At 46.2% G+C, this 25,642-nt stretch overlaps 1 protein-coding gene across 2 annotated transcripts in view; it reads right to left on the bottom strand.

The window, feature by feature from the left end:
* Positions 1 to 25,642, bottom strand: part of SH3PXD2A (SH3 and PX domains 2A) — a 228,208-nt gene that overhangs the window by 129,430 nt on the left and 73,136 nt on the right. For both annotated transcript variants that reach the window (XM_082764488.1, XM_082764484.1), the window contains exons 4-5: positions 15,512 to 15,588; positions 7,605 to 7,696 (exon numbers count right to left, since the gene is read on the bottom strand). In XM_082764488.1, the coding sequence (XP_082620614.1) occupies positions 7,605 to 7,696; positions 15,512 to 15,588 (169 nt within the window). The remainder of the gene's footprint in view (positions 1 to 7,604; positions 7,697 to 15,511; positions 15,589 to 25,642) is intronic.

The following is a 25,642-nucleotide window of genomic DNA, read 5'->3' as shown; positions in this document are numbered from 1 at the left end:
AACCTGCTAGCAGGGGCTCGCTGCAGAGCAATGAATGGAGATAAGACGAGGAAATACCCATCCCTCTTCCTCTCCTCAGCTCTAGGCCCATCCCCAAAGCACAGCAGCACCAGATGCTCCTCTCCTGCATGGACCTAAACATCTCTTGTGGGCTTATCAACATCAGCAATCCAAGCCTTTGGGCTGCCCCTATTCTGGGGTGTCAAACCAAGCACCACCAGTCCTTAAACAGAGGCTTTCAGAAGATCTTGGTTCACTGGGTCAAACATTTCCAGATGTGAGAGCCCAAGGATAACGGGAGTCCAAAATTCCTCACAATGTATATTCTGAAACCAGTTATTTTGCTTCTGCTCCAATCCTGCTTCATTCTCCAATGCCAGATGAATAAATTTGTTCTTTTGGCTCCCGAACTGGTTTTGAACAGAGAAGCACCAGCAGAACAAGCTTTCCCAACAGGTTTTGGAAGTCATGTTTCTTCCAAATGGTCTAAAATCAAAATATTTTTGTAACTGATCATGTCTAGAATTATACTGCAAGAGAAACAGGGTTTATTTACCAGAATCAAATCCTCTTAGCAAATCTCTGGAAGTGTACATCTACAACCATGCTGTAGATACAGCCAGGAGACGTAAGAGGCCTTTCCAATGCCACCAAATAAATAAATGAGACAAAAAGGAGCAGACTTCCAAACCCCTGTAATTAACCACTGAACTTCATTTCTCTGGACCGAAGGAATTTTATGGGTTAAGTTAAACATTAAGTAAACTGCTACTTTCTAATCTACAAAATAGGCACTGGCAAATTGTCAGCAGTGATTGTTCCTTTAGGATATGAGGAAAAATTACTGGACAGGAAAAAGACACTCGAGCCAAGAGGCCTGGCATTTAGTTTTTCTAAAGGCAGTGTCTGCTTTCCAAAATACCTCTTCAGTCCCAACAATTTTAGAGAGAAAGGAAAAAAAAAAAGCCTCAATTTTGTGTTGATAAACTGTAAACCTTTGCTAATCCTGACACCACTGCTGCTCTTGATCCCAGCAAGCCAGTTCCCGGTACCACCAGTGAAGTAGGAGCCTGGTGGCAGCACTCCCCCCTCGGTCACATTCTGAAGCACCCAGAGTAAGTCTGGTTATTCTAAATCCATCCCGTGCCCGTGACAGCACGCCACTTTTAAACCCTGCAGCGTGGTCCTAGCCAATCCAGGCAAAAGCTATTTATGTACGCTTGGCCACCACTGCCAAGTGTCAGTGCATTAAACTGCCTTTGCTCCTCTCAGCCCTGTGTCCTTTCACAGTCAGATCCACAAAGCACGAGCAGATCCAAGTGTGATATTCATGACAAGGAACAAAATTCTCGCTGTACAGCAACAGCAATGATGTATGCTGCTCCAACTGCCATTCTTCTACCTCTTCTTTTGTGGTTGCTGAATCTATTTCATTTAACATGCATTATGCTTCCCCCCAGGTTTATTGTTTGATATTTATCTGCATATAACCTCTCTTTTCATTTTTTGGCCAGGTAGCAAAAAGATTCAAATCACGTCTCAGCAAGGCTGCATTATTTGCTGCTGCCATTGACACCGCTGCCAGTAGCAAATTTCAATCCCCTCCGTTTGATATTCCAGCCCAAATCATTCATAGGTTGTCAACAAAAGGGGAATTTCCCATGTGAAAGAGGATGTGTGATGCATCTGTTAGTTCTTTTTTTTTTTTTTTTCCATACCTAGAGCCTACTCCATCCCTGCGTTGGCGTAGTTTATTTGAGGCAGCAGTCTCCAAGCGGGACCTTCTCATAGACCCTGAAAGCAGGCAGTATAAAATTCGGCGTGTATTCTCTGGGCATCTGACAATAACCAGGGCCCAGAGCAGGAGCTCCTGCCCCCCAGGACAGAGGGACACGCCAGGAATCAGCCACACTTCACTGCGGTGTCTCTGGGGCCCCAGACTGCCTCCCCTCTCAACCCCAGACTTTAACAACCCCACGCTACGGGCAGCATATTGTAGAGCACTTCTGCGACTTGGAAACCCAAGAAACATTCTCACAACAAATTTAGGGGCTGAGGCCAAATATTTGGAGATAAACACAACTCTAAAACAAGCACCTTTGAAAAAGTAAACACAGGTGCTCTGCTAAACTGATACTCAAAGGGCTCTGGCACCTCGTTCCTACTGAAATCAGTGAGAGCTGGACGAGTAATTGGGCAAACCCAGCCCTAACAGGTTATTACATCCTCAGCTGCTGAAATCTCAGTGAAGGTGATTAGGTCATTTTTTGAAAATGTGAAACTTTTCTGCCCTTCAGAACAATGGGTCTCAACTGCCTTATCTTCAGACAAACCTTTCTCAGAAAAATATCAGATAATTTGTTAAAGCTTTTTTCCTGCTCTGTGTAACGTGATTTACTTCCCAGATGATAAATCATACCGAAGCACTACTTCCATCATGTTCTGATTTTGCATTTCTTAGGGAAATTAATTTCCATTCTGCATCTCTCAAGCGGAATGAATGTTCCTAACCAAATGCGTTCATTGAGCCGTCACAATACCATCACCAAGTGCACACTGTCATACTGATCGTCACAAAACGGTGCTGACTACCTTCCTAAATAAGGTGGAAATTATCTTTACTGTAAGCCCTGTAAGAAAGATGAATTGCAAAGAAATCAGACTAGATGTTCCCAGATGAAAAACCTGCCTCCTCTATCAATAGGTGTTACAGGGCAGATCAGAAGGCTTTGGGGAAACAGGAATAGTCGTCCGTAAACACAATTAAAGTAATGAAGTAATGGGTAGAAAATAGGCTCAGGGAACTGTGCTTTAGCACTAGTAGCCTCACAAACTAAAACTTGGTTAATGTATTACCCTGGTAATTTCCGTCCAGAGTCCCTACCAGAAGTTTGTAACCTGTGAAGAATAAAGGAAGAATCCAGCTTGCATACCCAAGTTACTGCCTAGCATCTGGGTATCTGGATGTTATACCAGTATTTATTTATATGATGGACACAGGATCAGTAAGGCCCATGGCTACAGACCACAATAAAGCATTTCTGTGCTTCAGTAAAGGGAGCACCATCATTACGTGCATTCTCTGCATCAACCCTCATAATAACATGTCGTGTAGTTAAGAATTTCCCTAGTTTGCCTGGATTTGCATAGTGTTTGAAAATCACTTTATGATTCTTACAGGAAAATATTCTCAGATAATAAGTACTGCTTTAAATTCACTTGTTAATATTATTATTGGTGATTTAAAACAAAATCTCTTTTGAGCCTGCATGAATTTCTGCAGGGGGGGTGCTGGGGAACTAAGCCTTTGGATCTTGCTCTGCTTTTTATACAGGATGAAGACCCAGAAAGGAAAAGTGAACTCTCATCCACACAGCCTGGCTCTGATATTTTGAACCAAACAGCAAAAATACCCTAAGAGCAGTAAACCACATGCAATGTCTATTTGATTAATACTACTCTTCGGGTACTTATGTTATTTTTAGTAAAAAAGAATAATTTAAAAAATGGTTTCTGAGATTTTGTTTGTTGACTGTGAGCCCTGGCCTGACCTCAGCCTTGAATCCCAATCCCCAGTAGAAGTCTGAAATTAATCCACCTCTGGCTTAGTTATTAGTAATTATAATTATTAACAGAAGTGTCCAGTAAATGCATGGCTTTCAGTGACATGGTGTTTTAATGTAGAATACTGGAAAAAAAAAAAAAAGAAAGAAAGAAAGAAAAAAAAAAACTTTCTTCTTACTTTACAATACCTTTTCCTGTTGCAATACAGGATCTGGTCTTTACATGGGCACAGTAAAAGCCACAAGCCCAGCCATTTGCCTTTATACACACACATTTGCTCAAACATTAAAATTCCAAGTCACAAATCTAAGCAGCTGAAAACTTCTCCTCCTGTACCAGAGCTCATGATTCGAGGTTTCTGCTCCTAATCCATGGAGCAGAGCAAGAGCAGAAGCAGCAAACCCTTCGGGTGCCCTGAGCTCCAAACCACGCTGTGCACACCCACACTCCCAACATGTGCCAGCTGCCGTACAAAAGACACATTTTTACCCCATGAAATGGTCTGAGAGAGCTCCCAGACTATCTACCAGAGGGATTTAGTGTCCTCTGCTGTCTCCCCCATGCTGCACGAAGGGAACCTGCTGTGTGAGCTACCTGACCCAGCTGTAGCACCGCCGTCGGCACAGCCCAGCTTCACCAGCAGGAGCAGACAGCAGACCATCAACTGGGTCATATGCTGTGATCTCTTGTGACATCTCTCCAGCTACCTGCCTGCGAGCTGCTGGACGAGGAAGAGGTTTAATGGTGCTGAATGGCATACCTGCTGCCTATTGTCACGGGGCTCGAAAGCCTGGATCATCACCAGAACAGGAAAGAGATAACCTAAGCAGCAAAGCCAACCGAACAAACCGGCTCCATCCCAGCAGTGTTGGGAAACCCCGTCTTTTATTATAGCTGGATTGCTGCTCGGCGCTGTGGGAAGCCGGAGCACAGCAGTGGTAGGAAATGAGCCTGCAGGGAGCAGCCTGCAAGCCAAACGAGGCGCAACGTGGAAAGCACCGAAGGCAGAAGCAGCGAGGACCAGCAGGGTTGGTGAGGAGTTATAGGGAACAGCTTAGGAACTCATTTGTAAAAGTGCTGCAGGCACTACAGGGAGACGGCAGTTTCTTTTGGGACAGCAGGAACAGAAGCGAAAGGCACAAATTCACGACTGAATTCCTGCAGGAGCACAGAAGTTACTGTATGTGCATCATCGTGAGTCACGGCTCAGCAGCTAAGGGCATGGAGACCTCTCAGCAAGCCCGGCTGTGAGGTAAACCAGGGGGGTTTGCCTCCTCCCTTGAAGTTTAGGCTTCTACGTTCTTCTGACTGGAAGCACGTGCTCAGTCCCTGCTCTGCTGACGTGCAATATCCCAATCGACTCTCGGGGCTCATCAAAATGCCCCCGGGATTAAGGTCACACTCCTGAAAATTAGCTAACGGAACTGCGGGGCAGGCTTTGTCTTAGGAGGCTGAGGTTCTGCAGAAAACCAGAGCAGGTGATCACAAAACTAAAGACCGTTTTACTGTGAGCAGAGGGAAGACGTGAAGGCGGCACAAGCATCCCTTGGTGGCCGAGTCCCTCACTTGATGGTATTTGTTCTCCTTTAACGCAGGCAGCTGAATGCCTTGTCTCTGCTGACTCATCACTACGCGAACAATCGCTGCACTGAGGGCTAAAAGAAGCAGCCGGAGAAAGATAAAATAATCACAGAAGTCTAGATGCTGCCTCCAGGCTACCTCGCTCCCCCCGCAGTGAGATGAATGGGGCCGTGAATGAGGTCCAGGGCAGACTGATTTCACAGGGCTCAGGCAGTGCTGGCTCACTCCTCCTGGAGGGGCTTGGCGGAGGAGAAATGAGGGAATGAAGCAGGGATTTCTCTTGGTTGACCGCACTCCTTCGTGCAGTGGCTGCTGGGGCTGAGAATCTCCCTGGAGGTGTCCTTCTCCCGGACCCTACACAGAGGTCCAGCAAGCCCCATACCTCTTCCCTCCCCCCTCAGTTCACAGAAGAAAAACACAAAGATGTTTCCATTGGCTTTTACATCATCTTTTTGTAGAGACTAATCTGCAGTTTCAACAATACATCTTTTGTGAAGCGCTCCCAGCAGAAACCTTAGACACCTTCCCTAAGATCTGTTTGCTTACAGAAGACGAGGTAGGATTTGTTTAAACCCAGCTAGATTAATGTCTTGCAGACATTAGTGAAGTGAGATTTAATCAGGTTATTGCTCTACATTTTCCAGGGAAATAAATCACACTTATTACTAGGTTGGAATAAGATGCAAGGCTCGGGCTGAGAAAATGTAGTCTTTTTTTGTTTTTTCCTGGGGGAAACAAATGGGTAACTTGAAAATTGCTGCAAGGCTGTTGAACAGGGTGCCCAGCAAAAGGCTCTCGACAACATTTAGGAAGAAAAATAAAAAGAAAGCCATCATGGTAGAGCTAGCCTGGTGGTGGGCCTTGATCCCCATTCCCTACCTTGCAGAGATCCAGTCCTGACTCTGTTTTACTCAGGCCTAACTCTGTAAGCTCTGTATCAGCACAGAAAGCAGGCAGGAGTGTTAGAAAGCATTTAATACAGATTTCTGAGGTCTACTTGGGTTCCTCTAGGTGACCTCTGCTGTAACCCTGGAGATCTTACTCCTCTTCTGGGGGTTTGTTGCTGCCCAGGACATATGGATGTCTCCTTGCATGAGATGGGTGTTGTGGGATCAAGCAACCTTTGCAAACCTTACAAACCTTAAACGGAAGCTCTGACAGTCAGTATGTCCAGAGTGTAGGCATATCCTGCTGCAATACTTTCTACGTTTGCAGTAGGTGTTTAGCAATGAACATGCAACATCACTTTCTCTGCTCGCCCCAGAAATTTCTCTGAAGTAAGCCTAGCTAGAAAATAATAAGAAAGAACAGCTCTTTTTTTCAGACCTTTGATTTTAAAGCTGCTCCTTTTATCATTCACAAGCAAAAGGGATGCTCTCAGCTGTGCTAGCAGTGCTTTCTTCAGTACAAATGCCAATATGTGGCGTTACACAAAACCGTATACGTGCAGAAAACAAAGTTTGGGAAATCAAACTGCAAATGTCCTCTCCTCTACATGAGCACTGGAGCTACAGGTCTAACCCAAAGACAGCAGAATTCAATACAAAGCCTTCTGCTAACTACAGGTTCTGCACACACTGAAGTGGCCAAAACCTCCGAAAAGCTTTATATCCATTTCTCATTACCAAGGGGCTGTGCTAACAGTCGTAAAACTGAATTATGGAAACACAGCCTGCAATGAACTTTCAAATTATGCAACAAAGCAGCACAAAACACAATGGGACTGAGTCAAAACATTAGAGGAGCACAACAAAATATATCCTGTTCTGTATACAGGAGAATAGGAAATATTAGGGGAGGCAGCACAGTTGCCTGTAAATACCCTCTTGCCAACACTTTCCCTCAATTAATTAGTCCTCTGAACCCTGACAGTATCAGCATGAATCAGCCTGTCCATTTCAAGGTAAAGGCTAAAATTCTGTTTTGTGTTCAATGGAAACTCTTTTCCCAGCCTTTTCTTAGTTTCCTGCTTAGAAAGAATAGACTCTCCAGAGACAATTTTGGATCTGGACCACAATCTTGCTCCCTTCAGATAACTAAGTATCTCTGGGCAGGAGTACATTTAAAGAAGCAGCTGGTAATTATTAGCGGTGTGCTTGCTGGCAGGATTTCCCCCTGCTGCTGAGCCAATGCTTTCGGGAACTAAATGAGTCTTTGGTGATAATTATCAGGCAAAACCCGCAAGCCAGGGGAGGTTCCCTCATTAGAACTATCAACAAGAAACAATGCAAAAGTGGGCAGAGGATGGCTGAACAACGTGTCTGAGGGTTGCTTGACTCCTCTGTCCTCCGCACACCTGATGTGGTTGTATGTAATTGCCGTAATTGCCAGGCATTTTCTAAGGCAGTGCTTGAAAGCTGTTCCCACACCTACAGCAGCAATAAAGGCAAATGACCTTCAGCTTCTCCCCAGCTAATCAAAAAGAACTGAGCACCACTGGAAATCCCTGAGGCACTTACTCTTTTGGAGGGTTAAGGTCTTCTGGGCGAGCCTCAAAGAACCTGAAGACTTCATCACACTGCGAAATGTGAGGAGGAAGCCGAACCAGCGCCTGCAGAGGAAAACAAGAGGGAGAAACACTCAGAAAAATCAAGTTAAAAACAAGTCCTCAAATATCTAAACTACCAAGCAAGAGGGGGCAAGACATTTTTGGCAGGTGGAAGGAAATAGAAAAGGAAAGCCTCCTGCCCAGCTACTTAACTGAGAAGAAAGACAAGAGCATGTCTTGAATGTAAATGTCAAGCAGGGCGTGATGAATTTACATGAGTGATGGCACCTAGAGTTGGCCAATGTCATTTTTTGCCATGTGTACAAGAACAGAACTTGTTCCACCTCTGCAAAAGCATTATACTGAAAAGATAAGTGCTCTGTGGCAGGGCTGTTTGGTGACAGGTTTGCATGGAACATCAGACAATGAGGGCTTACAGGCTCTGTGTCAGTGCACACAAATTCAAGCAGTGAAAATCTGCAGCCTCAACCTCCACTAATACAAGGGATTAATGTTCCCCATAAAGCTTTCTGTCAACAGAAAAGGCAGAGTTTGCTTCAAAAATAATCATCAAATAAAACACAGTGATGTGCTCCAAAACTGAGAGGAAAGGAATGCGATTGTCTGGAAGAAAAATAAATAAATAAAGCATGGAGGCTACTTCTGCACAAAGACCGCTTCACTGTGGTGCATCCTGGCTAACAACACCCATACGCTCTGCAAGGTACAGATCTGCAGCGCTGTCACACTCAGCAATACTGAGAGCAGTCTGGGAGGGAACCACATTATGCAGAAGTGTGTTGGAAACAAGCAGGACAAGCAGGCAAGGCAGAACCATGCTATGAATTTGTTGCTCAGGCTCTAGAGCCTGCCAGTGCCAAAAGAAGCCACATAGCTGCTCACAAAGACATAGGAGGGCAGCTCTAAGTGTCATGATTCTGAGATTTACTCCAGAAGCGACCAGCAGGAGAGGAGGAGAGGCTGGAGTTAACCTCCTCCTGTGCTAAGTTATGCTGAAAATAGGCCATGGGTTAAATATAGACCGAGTTTCTTAGAGGTCCTGTAAACCTGTTTGACAAAATGAGATTGTCTGGCTCTTCTGCTACTTGAAAGTAGGACAAACAATCTTGGAAGATGGATGAAAAACTACGCCAGAGCTAAATGAAGGTGCATTACGGCAAACTGGTTATACTAACCCGTGAGACATCTGCTTTATCTTGGTCAGACACACAAGAAGGCCCAGCCAAAGCACGAAGGCAGGACAGGGCAGTCTCTTAACCACATGTTTGATTTTAACCTAGCTTAAGAAGTGAAGAAATCTGTTCCCAAGACCACTCCTGCTTAGGGACATCAAGAAAAATAGCTAAAAAATATATAATCCTGCTCTGAAATTGTGGGTCTCCGGTATTAGGTGACCTGGTCCTGTTTTTAGGTGGTCTGAAATTGCAAGCCAAGTGCTTCCAGACCTCCAGCTCACCTTTCTTGGCTGAGGGATGTTATAAAAATGCAGGGAAAATTCATCTAGTATCAGCAAGCTGGTGAAGAACGAGACACTGGCCTTTGGTCATGTGCAATTGTGCTATTGAGCAGAAAAAAACATACCCTGTAACGAGGAAGCAGCATCAGCTGCAGAAGCTTGGCAGTACCTGGAGGGTCTAAGTGCTGGGGCGTGCTTACAGAGCTGGTTCCTGCACTAACACACGATGAAATATAACAGATGGAAAACTAAAGTCCTTTATTTTGAATGAAGGGCGCCTTAGTTCGCACTGCTATCCACTCAGTCTTGCTGTCTTGCCTAAAAACATAACAGAGGTGTGAGCTCTCTGCCCTTATTCCCAGTGTGTATAAACACAGGCATCCTGCTGGCAAAGGAAGACTAACACTGGAAGTCAGTAGCTGCCCGGGAATAGTAACAACCATGGCATGTTGAAAGAGAATGAGAAACGCCTCACCAGCACAGACACAACAAGGACACAAACACTAAAGAGTGTTTTATTCAGCTGCACCCCAAGCAGGAGAGACTTACGGAGGAGTAATGGCACCTAACAAACAGCGTAAGGGGGCTGAGATTTAGCGATGGCTCTGTTGCTAACACCCTGCTCGGTTTGGGCAGGATCCTTAACCTCCTTCCATGAAATTCAGCAGGGATTTATCTTCTGTTACCCATTTACGACGCTGAGCAATAACACTTACCTAATCTGCTGAAAGGTTATGAGGCTCAGATATTTAATATCTACAGTGTGTTTTGAAATCTCTGAGGGCTTGATCTTGTGCAGTCAATGGGGCAACAGCAAGCACTGCAAACGATACGTATCATTACCAGGGAAACATAAAATACCCAAGTTATACCCATCACAGGGGGTCCTGCACATCAGGCACCTTCTCAAATAGTTGTCACTTCCCTACGTGTTGCAGGTGTTTGCCCTTCCCCAAAAAACAGGCTGCAGATGTCAATACTGAATCGAAGCACAGTGGGTTAGTGGGTTTTCTTTGACGTAGGAGCTTGGTAAGCTGCCGTGTAGATTTGGGCTTCTAAATCAACAGAAGCTTAAGGAAATGTGACCCTCCTTGAACTGGTGCTCCCCTGTTTGGAAATCTCCAGGAGGTCTAAAGGGAGCGCTGTGGTCCTGCTGGGCCAGAGGGGGTAACTGGAAAGCCCCTCCATGGCTCTTGGCTTTCCCAGGCAGGCAGCAGAGGACACAAATCAAACAGCTGAAGCTGTTCCCAAACCCAGCCATCCTGCTCTCCCACCCCAGCGACACGGTGGCCCTGGGGCAGGGCTGGCTCTCCCACTGCTGAATCACCTCCCAGAGTGCTGCAATTTTCAGCCCAGTGCACTGAGGTGGAATGAAAACCACCTGATAATAACTTGCCATTGCATGCTTTGGGGAGATCTCAGGTGTAAAGTCTGCAGCCAATCAGTTTTCAGTTGTTTTTAAAGAGCAAAACCCTAAGAAAGAGTAAGAAATGCTAAGAAAGTGCAAATGATAGTGTAAAAACAACAAGAATTGGTCTGTTTTGGACAGTGGCAGGGAGCGACAAGTCTGGTTTGAGAAACAAACCTCATCAGCAAACACACAACATCTACCTGTGATCAAGGCAAGTGCAATGCAACTTCACAGAGTGAACAGAAAGTGCACTGAGGAGATGAGCAACACCACAGCTCCTCTGCAAGGAAAATACAAGTTTGGGCATTTCCAGCAAACTGCCTTCAGGACAGAGCTGCAGCAGGCTGAAGGCACGACCGTGGGGTCAAGGGAAGAAGGAAGAAGAGAAAGAGGAAAACAGATAGTGAAAAGAGGAAAAGGATAGGGATGTGACATTCTTCCTGGGACGTGGAAAACAGAGGTAAATGCACACAGCTACGTATAGCAAGCATCCAGAAACAGCGCGGAATTTGCACAGGAAAGGTGAAAGATAAAAAGTGCTAGTGAGCAGAATTCATCCTTGCAGCACTGCTAAGTATTATCAGTAACAGCAAGTTTCCTTGTTCAGCCAGCGAAGGCAGACGTGCACCGCCTAGACCTCACATACTCCTTAGGAGATGGGCTTTTATGTGTTATTTCAGCCTGTAATGATGTCTGTCTCTCTATATTACAGGTTTCAGACAGTCTCGCAGAGCAGGGGATGATTCAAAAAGCTATTAGAAAAGCTTCCACGGCAGGCGGGGCGTTAGCAATCAGCCCTCCGCATCGGGCACGACCGATTCACACCGCTCAGCTGCTGGCAGAGCACAGCACCGGCGGCGGGCAGGGCTGGATGCTTAAGGTTATGTGGATAGCAAACAGCTCGGTGGGAATGTATTATAGGTGGATGGCTTCACGAAATGCATGTGCACGGGTGAGAAAACACACGGTATGTAAATGTGCCCTGAACGCTGCATGTTGCGTTTATGTATAAACAATTATAAAAAAAAGAAAAAAAAAAAAACAAAAGAAAAAAACAAAACAAACAAACAAACAACAACAACAAAAAAACAGATGCAGAGACATGACTCTATAGAGATACACAGCGCGTGTAGGTGTGTGTGTATGCATACAATGATGTTCACCCCGCTGAACTTTACGTATCTAAACCTGGGGACTGGTGTGGGACTGGTGTGACTGGTATCATCGTTGGTGGAAGACCAGCACCTCCAGGGGGTGATTTGTCTGCCCCACCGCAGACATCTGGCTTTGGGTGGGGTGATCTCTCCCCACACACAGCCCGCTGAGGGAGCTCAGACACGTAGCTCCCTAATGCTCTGCGGGGTTAAGCCCAGCTCACAGATCCAGAGACATCTGACTACTGAATGCCTATGGCTCCCTGACTTTTCATATTAAGGAGCCTGTTCTCAACTGCTTATCCTTCTAATTAATGATAATTGCTTGTGGCAGATGCTTGGGAATGGCCACGAGTTCAGCAAGAGGGAAGATGCAATTACAACAGTTCACTTCTCAGAACAGAGAAACAAATTCTTTTACCTTCCTGTATCTGTTTTATTGAGAGCTCCAAGTAACTCCAAGCTTGAACCCCAAGAAATGAAGTGTGGAGGTTGAATGGCAAACACTGACAGTCAGAGACTAGTGCGTGCTGGTGGCTCAGGCAAGAGAAGTGGGGAGATGCAGGAATAAATAAAGAGCTGAGGAAGAAAAGCAGGTGTAATTTTGGAAGTAACTGGGACATAGAAGAGCCTCTGACATAAAAGGGCCATAAGGCACCAGAAAGCAAGGCCCTATACCAGGTACTGAGAGGGGCACTGCAAAGTTTTTCACTTAAACCCCTTCATTCCTGAATAGGACTAACTACTATTCCATTTTAATTCTGCCCTAGCTTAGTCGTATGATGGAGAGAGACAGAACCGTCTGTGCGTCTGTCTTGACAAGTTCAAGGATTAAACCTTGAAAGAGAGGCCGGACTGAGAGACCAAGAGGGAGGTAATTATTTTTTTTTTCCTTTTTGAAGTGTGGTCTCTCAAACTGCGAACTTTAATAAAGGAATGACCAATATTTCCTGGCGCTGATGCAACTTGCTCATATAATTTTTATTTAGATTGTGTGCGTACGGGTACTTAAACCTCCCTTTGGAAAAGCCCATAAGCTACTACGTAAATACACCTCCTGTCAGGACAGCATAAAAGCCTGTGACAAATTCAAGTATTTATGACAATGGGACTTCACATCTTGAAAGCTCCCCTGCACAAAGATGCCTCCCTCAGTTAGGACCAACAACCACGACGAGGCAAGTCTGCAGATGCTGGCCTGAGTCTTCCCCGAGGGCTGAGGAAGGAGAGCGTGGTGGTTCGGTGACCCACTGACCTGAGAGGCCTTTCGTGAACACAGGATGATGCATACTGGACATGCACACACCAGAGGGGTGTGTGGGAGATGAAAAGCTTACTAAATAAAATGCCCCCAGCAAGGTGAGCCTGTGAAGTTGCTCTTTCTTCCACACTGGCAACAACTTATTAAAAAGTTAACAAAACCAGGCCCAAGGAGCCCAGAAGACTTTCAATCTCACTAAACTAATTCCAAGGAAGGAAATCATCCAGAGATACTGAGTCCAGTGGGCAGCACACGTTCACAAGCAAAATTCAGTTTGTCTGTTAACTTGCTCAGGTTACCACAAAGGACATCCAGACCCTGCACGGATGACAAAAGCCCTGGAAATCTTTTCTTGTATGTCCCAGTCTGTTTTTCATTGCAACTTCAAAGCTTCTTGTGGCCTTAGCACAGACACTGGCCTAATTATCCCTGTGAAGCCATTTCTCTAGGCTGGCACACAGCAGCGAAGAACCAGACAGGCCCGAGGGGTCGGGAGGCCCATGCTGCAGGGAGCAGAGGTCTCAAGCCCTTGATGACCGACGCTTTCTGCACAACTTCTCTCAAACTCTGGGACAGCCTTTGCCTGCCTGTCATTGCTTCCACGCCCAGTGAAGGAACAAAACTTCAAAACAGCCCAAGTCAGAGCTGTTTCTTGGCCATGCAAATCACCGCGCTCTGTCAGAGACAGGCTGCAACAACAACACAACAAATGGTCGAGCATTTGCACCGCTCATTTGGCAGGGCCCATCTGTGCTTCGCTTTTGCAGGGCAAGCTGGATGGAGAGTCCTCATCTGGCAAAGGAATCACCACAAACTTTGCGTCTGAAATCTGCCTCCCTCCTCTGCTTCCCCAGACTCCAGCGGACAAAGCTCTATTGTCTCCTTTATTCATTTTACTATCCCACGTCAGATTTCCTCTGCCAATTTCACCTACATCATTCCAGCATCATTCTCCACATTTTTCAAAATTGAACATGTCGTCTGCCTACTCATTGTAGGACTAGCATGGGATGTAAGCTTTGCACCCTTATATGAGCAGGAATGAATCTCAAAATGATATTCTTGCTCCACAGTTCTCTACAATTCAAGAATCAAAACATCTGCTGGGCTGGGGAAAAAAGGCAGAAAACAGCTAATGCTGCCAAAGAGGTGGGCATGATCCTACTTGTAGGCCGTCCACCAGCTTGGGGCTGGGGAGCCACATATCTCGTGGAGAGAAAAGCCCAGCGAGGAGGAAGGCAGCACTGGAAGTGCTGCAGTATCAGCGACCATGTCAGCGGCTGACTCCAAGACATATTCCTCAGAGGTGAGCGGCAGGGCACCGCTAGGGCAGCCGGGCCGGGGCTGTCTGTCTGGGCACAGACAATGGGGTCCCAGATAAGCAGCTTCCAGCGCAGGGCAGCCCGGGGCAGGGGCTCCCCCGCAAGTAAATCGCTGCTTTCTCCACCACGCATCTGCTGGGTGAACCCTGACATTCGTCCTCGCCGCTCACGTCGCGGGCAGTTCCTGTCGGAGGGCTGGAGGCTGGGGGTGCAGCGGGACCGTGCATATTTTACAGCGAGACTTTTGGCCGCCAGCAGGAAGACAGCGTGGTAATTGTCACACAGAGAGCCTGATCTCATGAGATAAGGCTTTAATCGCAGCTTCCTTGCCCGGGTGATGCAGATGGCAGGGGTTTTGCCCGGCCCTGTCACCGCTGCCCCCTGCGCGCCTCAGGCGCTGCTGTGACCTCCTCCCTGTTGTGGATGAGCAAATGTCTGACTGGAGCAGTTCTCGGGGATGGTGGTTTTCCCCTCCACCTGCTCCTCTGGCTTTCTAAAAACGGAAAGAAAACCCCACGGGAAAGAAAAGAGGAAGTCTGGGGTTTAAATTACACGCTGACGTGCTCAATACCTCTGCAAGAGCTGGGTATTGGTCTCGTGTAGAAACAACTTTTAATCTACCGTCAGAGGATTAATTATCATCAAATCATAAAGTTGAAGCTGGAAAGGAAAGATTAGGTCACTTAACCCTCTTCTCCACACAGCATGCTTTTCTGTCCTGCCATAAATTTCCAGACTTTCACTCGTTATGAGAAACACCCCTGAAAGCCGCCAGCCCATCTCCAGTTCTGCACAAACCCAAATTTTCCCTCCTGCAGCCCAGACGGGCAAGGAAAAGGAGAAAATGCCATCTTTGTTGGGCCTCTCTGCCTGCTGAACTCTCGCATTCATGGAGACTGAAGCAGAAATAAAATCCGCATTTATGCGAAGAGCCCCAGCAGGGCAGACTATGCCTATGGCCTTTTCTGATTAAACGAGGCACCGGCGCAGTGTATACATTACGCTCAGCTGAGGATTGACACAACAACCACCACGGCAGTGCTGGCTAAGGGAGCAAAGAGTGGCCTCTGTTTTCACCTGCCCCGTCAGCCTCTGTGGTGCTGCGGCTGGACTGTCCTTGCTTCCAGAAGACCCTTCTTGTGATGGGCTCAGCAGAGATGAAGCTTTTAGTTGTATCTCTAGAGAATGGTGCCACACAGCTGCTGCCTGTGAGCCCCCCGTGGCAGGGCTGCCCGCTGTCCCCCTGCTCTTACCCTGCAGTACTCGTCGATGGGCTTCAGCCTCTTCACAGCTACATCTCGGACGTGGCTCCTCCGGAACAGGATCTTCCCTGCAGAGAGAACAGAGGACAGGGGAGGTTTAGGAGCATCACTGACCACTGGGGAGAGTGCAATAGCAGAGAGCAGACATTGGCCACAGCCATCAGTGCCCTGGGCATGTGGTTTGGGGAATGGGGTCTCATCCCCAGCTCCAACTTACGGCAAAGGGACTTTTTCTAATTTTATCCTGTAGATAAAGTATTAAAAAAAATAGTTCCCAAGTTCCCATTCAGTGATTGCATTACCCTGGCGCAGACCTGTGTGAGCTGTGACTCACTTCCACTTTGGTGCCGCTTTGGCACATTGGTGCTGGAGCTCCATCTACGCCCCGTCCATGCCCACCCAGCCTCCTCCCACCGCAGACACTCCTGTAGGGGAACCACACAGCCAGCACACAAGGAAACATTAGGCTGTCAGTGACAGAGACCTTATAAATCTACAGAGGGAAACCAAATAATAGAAGAAAAATAAACAAACTTTTTTTTTTTTTTTTTTACGTGAAAAAATAATAACCTCAGTGTCCTTAATGGATGACATTTCTGCAAGTCAGCTAAGATTAAATAAATAGCTGGGTTTTGTGTTAAACTGATTGTAACAGAGTTTATCAAAATAATCTAGGAGCTGAGTTTCCCCACACACAAGGATGTCATAGAGCTGGTATTTTTTTGGCTTGAAGGGATTTTATCTTCGTATCCTTTTTTGGTGGTTTTCTTCCCTTTTTCTTTTGTGCTGTATTTCTTTTAATGTATTGAGACAAGAATAAATTATATGTTCTCCTTGTGGTGGAAGAAAACAGTATCTGCCAGCATTATTTAATCCATGAAATGTCTACGTAAAAAAAATGCTGACATATATACCACCTCCTGCTCCAAACTTATTCTGCCAACAGGCAAATGAAATACTAATCCAGAGATCATGGGATAAGAAAATGGACTAGGAGATGAAATCAGACCCAAAATCCGAATATGTGGCTTTGATTTTGTCATGATTACAGTAGTTGAGAGGTTAATGAAAGCATAGCCTTTAACAGCCCAGTAGCAGAGCTCTAAACCCTCCCAGAGTCTGGCCCTTTTGGTTGCCTTTTCTCTTCACAACAGATAACCTGTAAAGCGTTAAAGCCTTTTGTTTCAGACAGGAGAAAGTAGTTTATCACAGTCCCTGAGAATTCGGGAGCACAACTGGTCAAGTGGTTTGTTCTGTGAAGTAAGGTCACCATTTCAAAGGTGCCATAAATTTCTCTCTGCTTCCACGTGGTTATCTCACTACAAAGCCGGTGCTGAGCCATGCCTGTAGGATGTGATGCATGGTGGTAACAGAGCACAGAGGATGTGAGAAATCTGCAATAGGTGGCTGAGACATTCATCCATGTTCAAGTGATTTAACCACGGCTCTGATGTGTCCATCACCCTGCGCTGCCTGGCTGTGGACACATCAAAACCTTGCTGCTTTCTGCCTTCTAGCCCCAGTAAAGGGGGGGAATTATCTGTACTTCCAAAACATTTCTTACTGTTTCTCCAGGATCACGCTGTATTTGTAATGCATAACTGCAGTAAGCCCCCCCTTTTTTTTTTTTTCTGGGAGAGAGCATGGGGTATCTGCAGGGAACAGACTGCTTCCCTTCTCAGTGCTCCGCAAATGCTGCTGTGGGAGATCCTTGCATTTCTCTGCAACTTTTATAAATACACTGCAAAGAAAAAGGGACATTTTGGAAATGTTCTCACTGTCTGGCTTTCCTGTTTTCAGTTCAAGCCACGAGTCAAAAGTAGAACCGGTGACCATATAAAAACATAAAGGAACCAAAGACTTAAACACATTAAAGATCCCCTGCAAATGCCATTCAGCTTTCCTAAAAAGACAGTTTACAGGGAGGCCCAGTCTTCAAAGTAACATAATAAATGAAAGAGTCAGACATAAGTAACAAGATAAATATAATAAAGAACGTTATATTAAACACAGAGTACAAAAAAGACCCCAGGACATGATGAGTTCTCCTTCAGTCCTTAAATGGAGATGGAAAATACCAGAACGACTGTGGTGTTCGTACGGAGCAAAGCCCAGGAGGTGCTTCCATTTTTATCCCTTCACCAAAAAAAAGGAGACTTTCACTCCGCTATTGGAAGCTAGAAAAGGGTAGCACTGTGGGGTAGATGTGCCCAGTCCATGGTATTAAGAACTGAGGTCTGGAGAAGGCCAAATAGCTCAGACCTGTGTTGGCACACAAGGCAAGAAGAGAAACGAGGACAGTCAGCAGCACCTGCTCTGGTGGGCAGTGAGGAGGGACCCTGACCAAATCCAAAGTAATTAGGATCAGCCTGTTAATGAAATAAAGAGAAAAATGGGAAGCAGATGAAAGCTTCCCATCAAGCTTTTCCCATCAAGGAAACCCCAGGGGGCAGGGGCAGGGAGCACCTCACGCAGCACCGCGGTGAGGCGGGAAGTGCTGTGGCGGCTGGTAAATGGAGGCCGGCCCGGGCAGCTTCCTCATGAGGGTGGAGTGCTGCTTTACGCACCCCTCGGCTTTTCCTCTGGGCAGTTTCCACATCTCTAAGGAAGGGACCTGATTCTGTTCGAGTACATACAGCACCGCTTCCTTTCTCAGCAACCAAGTGAATGTTACTGGGCTTGGACCAGGCCAAGGGAGGTCGGGCACGTGCGTTGGGAAGGCCTCTGAGGAGAGCGGCACTGAGAAAGAGAGACATGGGGAAGAAACAGGGCTCCAGTCCTGCTGCTAGTGCAGGATGACAATATTTATTTTTATCCTTTTTTCTTTAAAGAAAATATTATTCCTAGGAAATTAATGTGGATAAGAGGCAAAGTATCAGGTTCAGCGTTGCAGGGGACATCTTAAGTCATCCCTTCATCTCCCTGTGTGTATATAGATGGAGCCTTTAATTCCATGGCCACACACCTCTTCTCCCACAGAGCCCCAGTTTCATCCTGTGTACAAAGTGGGAGGAATAAAGCTGTCCAGGAGACCATCTATCTGGCAGCTGCAAGCTTAAATCTGAATATCACTTGATTTCACTTGAATATCACTCTGAATATCACTTGATTTCTGCAGGTCAGCACCAGGCAAGCTTAGGTGGAGAAGCACCAGAGGTCTCCACGAGGATGCCTAGCAGGGAGTCTGCATTTTCCTCTCCAAGGAAGAGGGACAAATGACACACAACTCCTACGCTCACAGTAGAGGCCCGCTGTCATAGCAGCCACTGCTCAAGACTGGTGGTTTGTAAGCTCTGAGAGCCATGAAAACAAATCTCTTAATTATACCTTTCACTGCAAAGGAAAGGTGCTGGCCTTGAGACCTTCTGTAGGTGTCTTTCTTCATCTTCCCAGCACTGCATCAGTGGCTCAGCCCCAAGCTGCCAGCATCACTGCTCTTTGGAGCTGGGCAGGTAGGAGGGAGCTTCAGCAGGGGAGCAGATGTTTAGCTCCTTTCCAAATCTACCAGGGAATGAATCCACCTTTCTCTTACTCTCTGACTGCTGAGCTTGATTCTCCTTTCAAGGGATGTCTGGGTGATGGACTGACCAAGGGTTGTTCCATGCAAGGACAGCCTCTCTGTTGGAGGTTAGGAAGAGCCCAAACACACTGCAAAAGGGACGCTGAACAAATGCATATCCACATTTAATCTTCTACCTCAAGTACAGACAATCCACTTCAGAGGGCTCTACATAAAGCAAAGTGTATGATAAATATTCAATGGACAGCCTGAATACTAATGGGTATGCTAAAAATACTGTAATGCCTCATCTGATGCACGTTTAAAAAGACATGTGCTGCCTCCAACTATAGAAGCTACAGCTGTGGGGGCTCCATCAGTCAGTCAGCTGTCTCCTAAAAGCAGGAAAGAGCTCTTGCTTTTGTGCCTTTATGTTGTTACTGCTATTGTGCTCTTAATTCTCTCCTCGTTTTACCCGAGAACCTGAGCGATACCAGGCCTGTGTGAGTACTGCCAAGCAACGTGTTCAACTTAAGATCAAATTCTCAAAGAGAGTCTGCTTACGAGATGAGGTCAGACTCTTTTTTGCAGTTACACTGGGGTTGCACCAGAGAAAGAGAGAAAAGAATTTAGTCCTAGAGCAGTTATAGCTTCTCCTTTTGGGCTAAGCAGCTTCCTCCACGGTGACTAACACCATTTCATGGCTAAAGTATTTTTATGAAGGCTTTTACGCCTTACGCATAGCTGCTCTTACTATTTTTGCTCATCAAAGAAGCATAAATGTGCAATCAGATATGACTCCTCAACCCATTTACACCGTGAAATCCATCCCAGAGTCCTGCAAGAAAGCTCTCAGGTACCTGTCATGCAATGTAATTCCCAAATGGAGCACATAAATATGCACTGCTACCTTGCAGTGCAAAATACGTATCCCAGCAGTACAGGACTATGGGATAGAAGAACAATCTGACACTTTTCATGGACGTAGGTGTGATTATCATCCAGATGGCAATCTGACAATGGCCAAAAAAGAGGTGTGTTCCTTACAAACTGATTTCACATGGGGAACCCAGTTTCCATGGATTGTTACATCCATGATTTCCTGGAGTCAGGGAACCAGTGTTGAACACTGATGGCATTTACTCCTGACAAAGAAAGGGGAGGGAAATGATTCATACTGTTTCCACTGGTGGGAGGGGGAAGGACTTTCTTCATAAGTGGAGACTCGTGACAGTCAGAACTGTTGGCTGAACTTGGCTGCCAAAGAGCCTCAGTTGATAACAGCCTTTGCTAATCAGCAGGAATTACTATGGAAGGTGACAAGAGGTGATGGAGACAGATGGAGCAACCAGGAAAGCCAACATAAGCAATAATAATATTGCTCTGAGATATGGGGGGGACAGAGGGTTTCCTTCTGTACTTGGATCCTGTTTTTAATGTGCAAAAGCTGCAACGTATAAGAAAATCACTGAGAAGCAATATAGGATGGAAAACAGCATGGCTTGATTATAACAGTATCACCAGGAAGAGAAATTTTCTGCCATTCGAACTGATACAGCAGAATATGTCCCCCATGAATAATTACAAGGAGAAACCAAAGACAGGCAAGCGACGAGGCTGGACTGCCCACCAGCAAAGAGATCATACCTGTGAACCTGGCTGCTTTCAGCTGTCTGTAGGGTTGGCTACTTATCCCCTGGGGTAACAGCACCAGCTCTAGAGCAACTTAGCTACTACAGCCTACGAGAGCTCAAGCACCAGGCACAGCTGGAAGAAGGAAAAAAGCTGTGAGCACTGATGCTGAAATTCAGGAGTGACAGATGGGGACCACAGGGTGCAACTCTCAAGCTAACAGCTCTGTTACTGTTTGTACAGCGTTCTGCATAAGCCAAGAGCTACTTCATGTTGCTCTGTGTCCTGCTGCTATCACCCAAACAACCCGCTGCTCCTGTCATCTCTTCAGCTGCCCCAGCTGCACGTCTCCCACCTCTCTAAAGAAAGGCAGAAATCGTGATGCAGGCAAATTGTGCACCATTTGGTCTGGTATGGGCAGGCTGTGAAGTTACCCTTTCATTTTTCATGCTGTGGGATGGCTTCCTGGACATTATTGGTCTGCACACACCAACAAACCCACAAAGATGACCAGAGTACCACCAAGCAAAGCATCTGCCTCACGCAAGAGGATGTCAACCTGAGCACTGGTGCCCAGATTCCTTACAAGTGAACTTCCCAGTCTGGGAATGGTTGCAGAGTGCTGGGCTGTTCGTTCAGGGAGTGAAGTCTTCAGTTTCTGCAGTGCAACTGGTGCCTCCTGGAACTGCACAGCTCAGCTTCTCCAACATGGAAAGTGAACTCTTCTGTAATTACCAGCTGTCAGTGTTACAATGCAAAGAGAATGCCAAGAGCTAAGTGCTTTTAATTGCAGAAAGCAGTCAGTTTGTCACAAGGGAGGAGGAGAATGGTGTTTACACCTGCAGCCAGCCAACAACAGCAACTCCTTCACCTGGAGGAACAAAGCTGATGATAATTCAGAGTCCCACAAAGACAAGGAGCCAAAAGAGGGTCACATTTTCAAAACATCTAAGAAACACTGCCTTAGGAAACAGCAGGGTTTCCCCACGCAGAGAATGCGGGAGTATCCCCCTCTTTGCATACAGGCTTTGCTCCACCACAAAAAAGAGGCACGGAAAAACAGGAAAGCTTATGCAGATCCAAAGCATCTCCCTTGCCTATATGCATACTTCTTCCCTAAGATAAGAATCTGAACATTTACACAGCCACTGCACCCTGAGTTTCTTTGAACATCCTCTAAAAAGATCTGTTTACAAATCTTCAGGACCAAATCGTCTGACCTATGGAAGCATCAGGGCTTCAGTAACAAACTTCCAAGACCTTATACCAAACTGATGAGAAATACGCCAACCACTACATCTTATCACTTGTGCTCAAACACTTGATTTATCTTCTGTATCAGCTGACACCAGCATCCTGCTTTCACCCAGGTAGTTAGTGGTTCCTAACCTTGATCTCCAACTCATCAGCAGTCCACAGACAGTCTGCATGGCTACTTCATGGCTATTTTCAAGAGTTGCTTTTCTCCCTGGACAGTGTGGGAATGATGTGGATCACTGTTCGTTGGTCCAACAGGTTTGGGAACCAGCAGCCCCTGTTTGTGTTACATACGTGCTGGTCAACATGCCCATATCATCCGAGCTACTGCAGCTTGTCCTGCAGAGTGGAAAAAGGCAAGAGGCTCTCACATGATTCTGTAAATGTTTTTCACCAAAATGCTCTTCCTGAAGGGCTAGACCACGTCCCTATTGCTGCACTAACTAAACTCTTCCTCTGCTCTTTCAAAAACCACGCTCAGTGTGTTTTTTTGACCTGTCTCACGGGGATCTGCTGAAGCCAACAGGAGCCTTCCTGACACGGGTGGGATGGACCATCAGCAGAGGACCATATGGTCCCAGCTCAATCTTCTCAATCACAGGCCTTAAGGAGTTCAGCCTATTAAAATATTTCCACTATCTTACAAGCCCTTATAAGACTACCTTCTCGTGCAAGGTCAAAGACCTTGTAGCGAGGTCGCTGGAGGGAGGTGGATTCGCACCGCACCCTTGCCAAACTACACTGGAAAAGCAGAGTAAGGTCCGAGCCACATCCTTTGGCGTGACTGGCAGTAACGCCGCCTGGGAGGCTCCACCCTTGTGCTGGTTGAGAGCCGGAGCTGTGAATAAAATAATATTTGCACTCACGCCACATAGATCAAAGTCTCTCGTTATTATTATTAGGAGGTAGGTCTTGCAATAACTCGGTGCTACGGTGTATATGGCATAGGAATGTGGCAGGTAGGGGTTGAGGGGTAGGGAAATGAAGGTGACTTCACAGGATCACAGAATGAGCACACGCTAATGACAGCAATGAAGTCAGTCCATAGATCCCTCTGCTGTAGGGGGATGTAGAATGAAACCGTAGGATGTAGAGATGTAGAGTAAAAGTACATCTAAAGTAACATTCAGGGCCAGAAAATCCTCTTTAAACATTTGTTCTAATCAAAAACAAATCCTCAATCTCTGCCATAAAAGAGGCAAAATTCTCTCCTATGGTCGACCTCGATTAAGTCAGCTGCCAGGTACACATGTCCCACATTACAGGAGGTGAAATTCAGCACTCAGGTTGGCAGGGACACTGCTCCTTAGAGCAGTTGTGGTATTTGGAAGGCACCAATTAACACAGAAATTAAACAAACAAACAACCCGGCGGCAAACATAACTAGGTGTCTGTGCTTGTCAGAGACTGGAAATCAACAGCTAGGGTTTCAGAGAGCAGTATTCAGAAACAAAATCCCCTGTGCTCTGCAAAACAGAGCGCTGTTCTTTCTTTGCACAGAGAAGTGCTCTCCCAGAGCCCTCCAAGCTAAAAGCTTAACGCTCGGACTAGTTTTAAGCTGAATTTTCAGCAGGCTAAGACAGGGAGGAAGGTCACCAAACAACAACCAGACCAAAGGCAGCCTCTGAGACGGGAGGCTCGTCTGCAGCCCACGACACCATCTCAAACCCAGGGCATTGTTCTCTGGTTCCAGACACACCTTTTTAACACACCTTACAAAACAGCCTGTGGGGTCAGGCCCATGCTGGTCCAGCAGCACCTCCTCTTTAACTCCTGACCATGAAGCCACCCACGTTACCTCCCTGGGTGCCAGCTCTCCCCACTTGCTCCGTATCAGCTGCCCGACTGAGAGCACTCACACACATCTGAACACAGGAGAAAGCAGCCCTGTCAGGTATCGGCAGCTTTTCCCATCCACGGCTGCAGAATCAAAAGCCTCTTTCAGGGATTAACGTCCTCACCAATTACTCGCCCCCTGAAAGGAAAAGTGCCGTCAGCCAAGGTGACAGCAGGGCCCTAGGACTGTGCACGCTCTCGTTTCCCTTTCATGGTTACTCTGTCCTTTTTACTGCCCAGGAAGAAGCAAAAAAAAAAAAAAAAAAAAGGCAGGCTGGAAACTAATGTTTTGTTATTTTTTTATTTTTAATAAGGATCACTGGGCCAGAAGCATAAAAACATAAAAATAACCCCAGCTTTACTGCTGAATTAAAGAAAAAACAGCAAAATGAATAGGCACAGAAATCTGAATTAGGAATGTGAGCTGATAATTACCCTTTCGGGCCCTGATTAATTGCATTTGAAGCCACGGAGAGACGCGGAGCAGCCAAACGGGCCCGACTGCTAGCAAAATACACACCTCCAAACAAACTGGTCTTTCTCCCTCGGTGCCACCGCACTGGAATGGCAGCTCCCCAAACGCTGTTTGCCTTTGTGTCCTGGTGTGCAGCGCTACGCAGGGCTGGCCAGAGGGATAAAGTCCCACTGTTGGGTACCTCAGATAACCCCTCTGGGGTGGGCCAGCCTGCAGACTTGTGGTCTCCAGGCACAGGGCTGCGAATGGACAGATGCCATCTCCTCCATTTCTAGGTGGGAATAACCAGCCACGTGTCTAGCTGCTGAAGTTCAAGAAAGCAGTTTCACTGGTTGTTTCAGCACACAGACAAGGGACAGAAGATTTACTCCACTTTGTTGCAGTGATGTCAATGTCACATTTGGTTGGGGTGAAGGTCTAGCTGTAATCCAGCTCCCTGTCTGCAAGAGTGGCCAGTAAAAGATGAAGAAACTCAAGGAACAGGACATGTGTAATGGGATCCGTCTCTTGATATATACTCCCCATCACTGCACATCAGTTTTTCAGACATCTTCTGAATTAGAACATATTTTTTAGAAAATATCCTACAAAAATTGTTCTTTTTTGAACCCGTGGATATTGCAGACATGGAGATGTCTGGAAATCAATTTCCTAATTCAGTCACCTGGCATGTGATTACATACTCCTTTTTGTTCACTTTAGGCTTGCTTTCCAAATTTCACAGGCTGCACCTGGTTTTTGCATTCAGAGAATTTAAAAAAAAAAGATATATCATGTCTCCATCACTCTCTCAAATCCTTCATGATTTCACAAACTTCTACACTAACCCACCCATCACCTCTGTCCCAGACTGAAGATTTCTCATCTATTTGCTCTCCTCGTACAGAAGCCAATCCACCTCTGTCACCCTTCTCAGCACCTTAGCTTATTGCACCTTCCTTGAGAGGCAATGACGAGAGCTGCACATGGTGTTCACCGTGTGGGGAAATCGTGGATTTCCGCAGCTGAAGCTCTGTGTTTTGTTCTCCATTTTTGCCTAATTCTTTACAACACCACATTTGGCTTTCTGACTGCTGCTGACTAGTGAGATGGAGTTTTTGTGGAATCATCCTCAGACCTACTGAAATCTCATCCCTGGATTGCAACAACTTTTTTTTTTTTTTTCCCCTCCACAGCATTGCTTTGTAGTTACCAACACTGAACTGCCTTTCTGCCATCGATAGCATGAGATCCTCCTCCAGCTTTTTGCAGTCAGCTCCAAATTTTAATATCCTGAGTAATCGTGTGACCAACTACTTTAGTCATATCACTTACCCTCTTTTACAGATCCTGGGTTGAACAGCACAGAGCCTAGCACAGCTCCTTCAAGAATCCTGGCTGGTAAAATTGAGTTTCCTTTTAGATAAGAAGTTTTTAAGTCTTT

Source organism: Aythya marila, assembly GCF_965140915.1.
Source record: "Aythya marila genome assembly, chromosome: 7".
Taxonomy (NCBI): domain Eukaryota; kingdom Metazoa; phylum Chordata; class Aves; order Anseriformes; family Anatidae; genus Aythya; species Aythya marila.
Note: the sequence above shows the minus strand (reverse complement) of the source record. Positions and strands in the feature narration are given on the sequence as shown.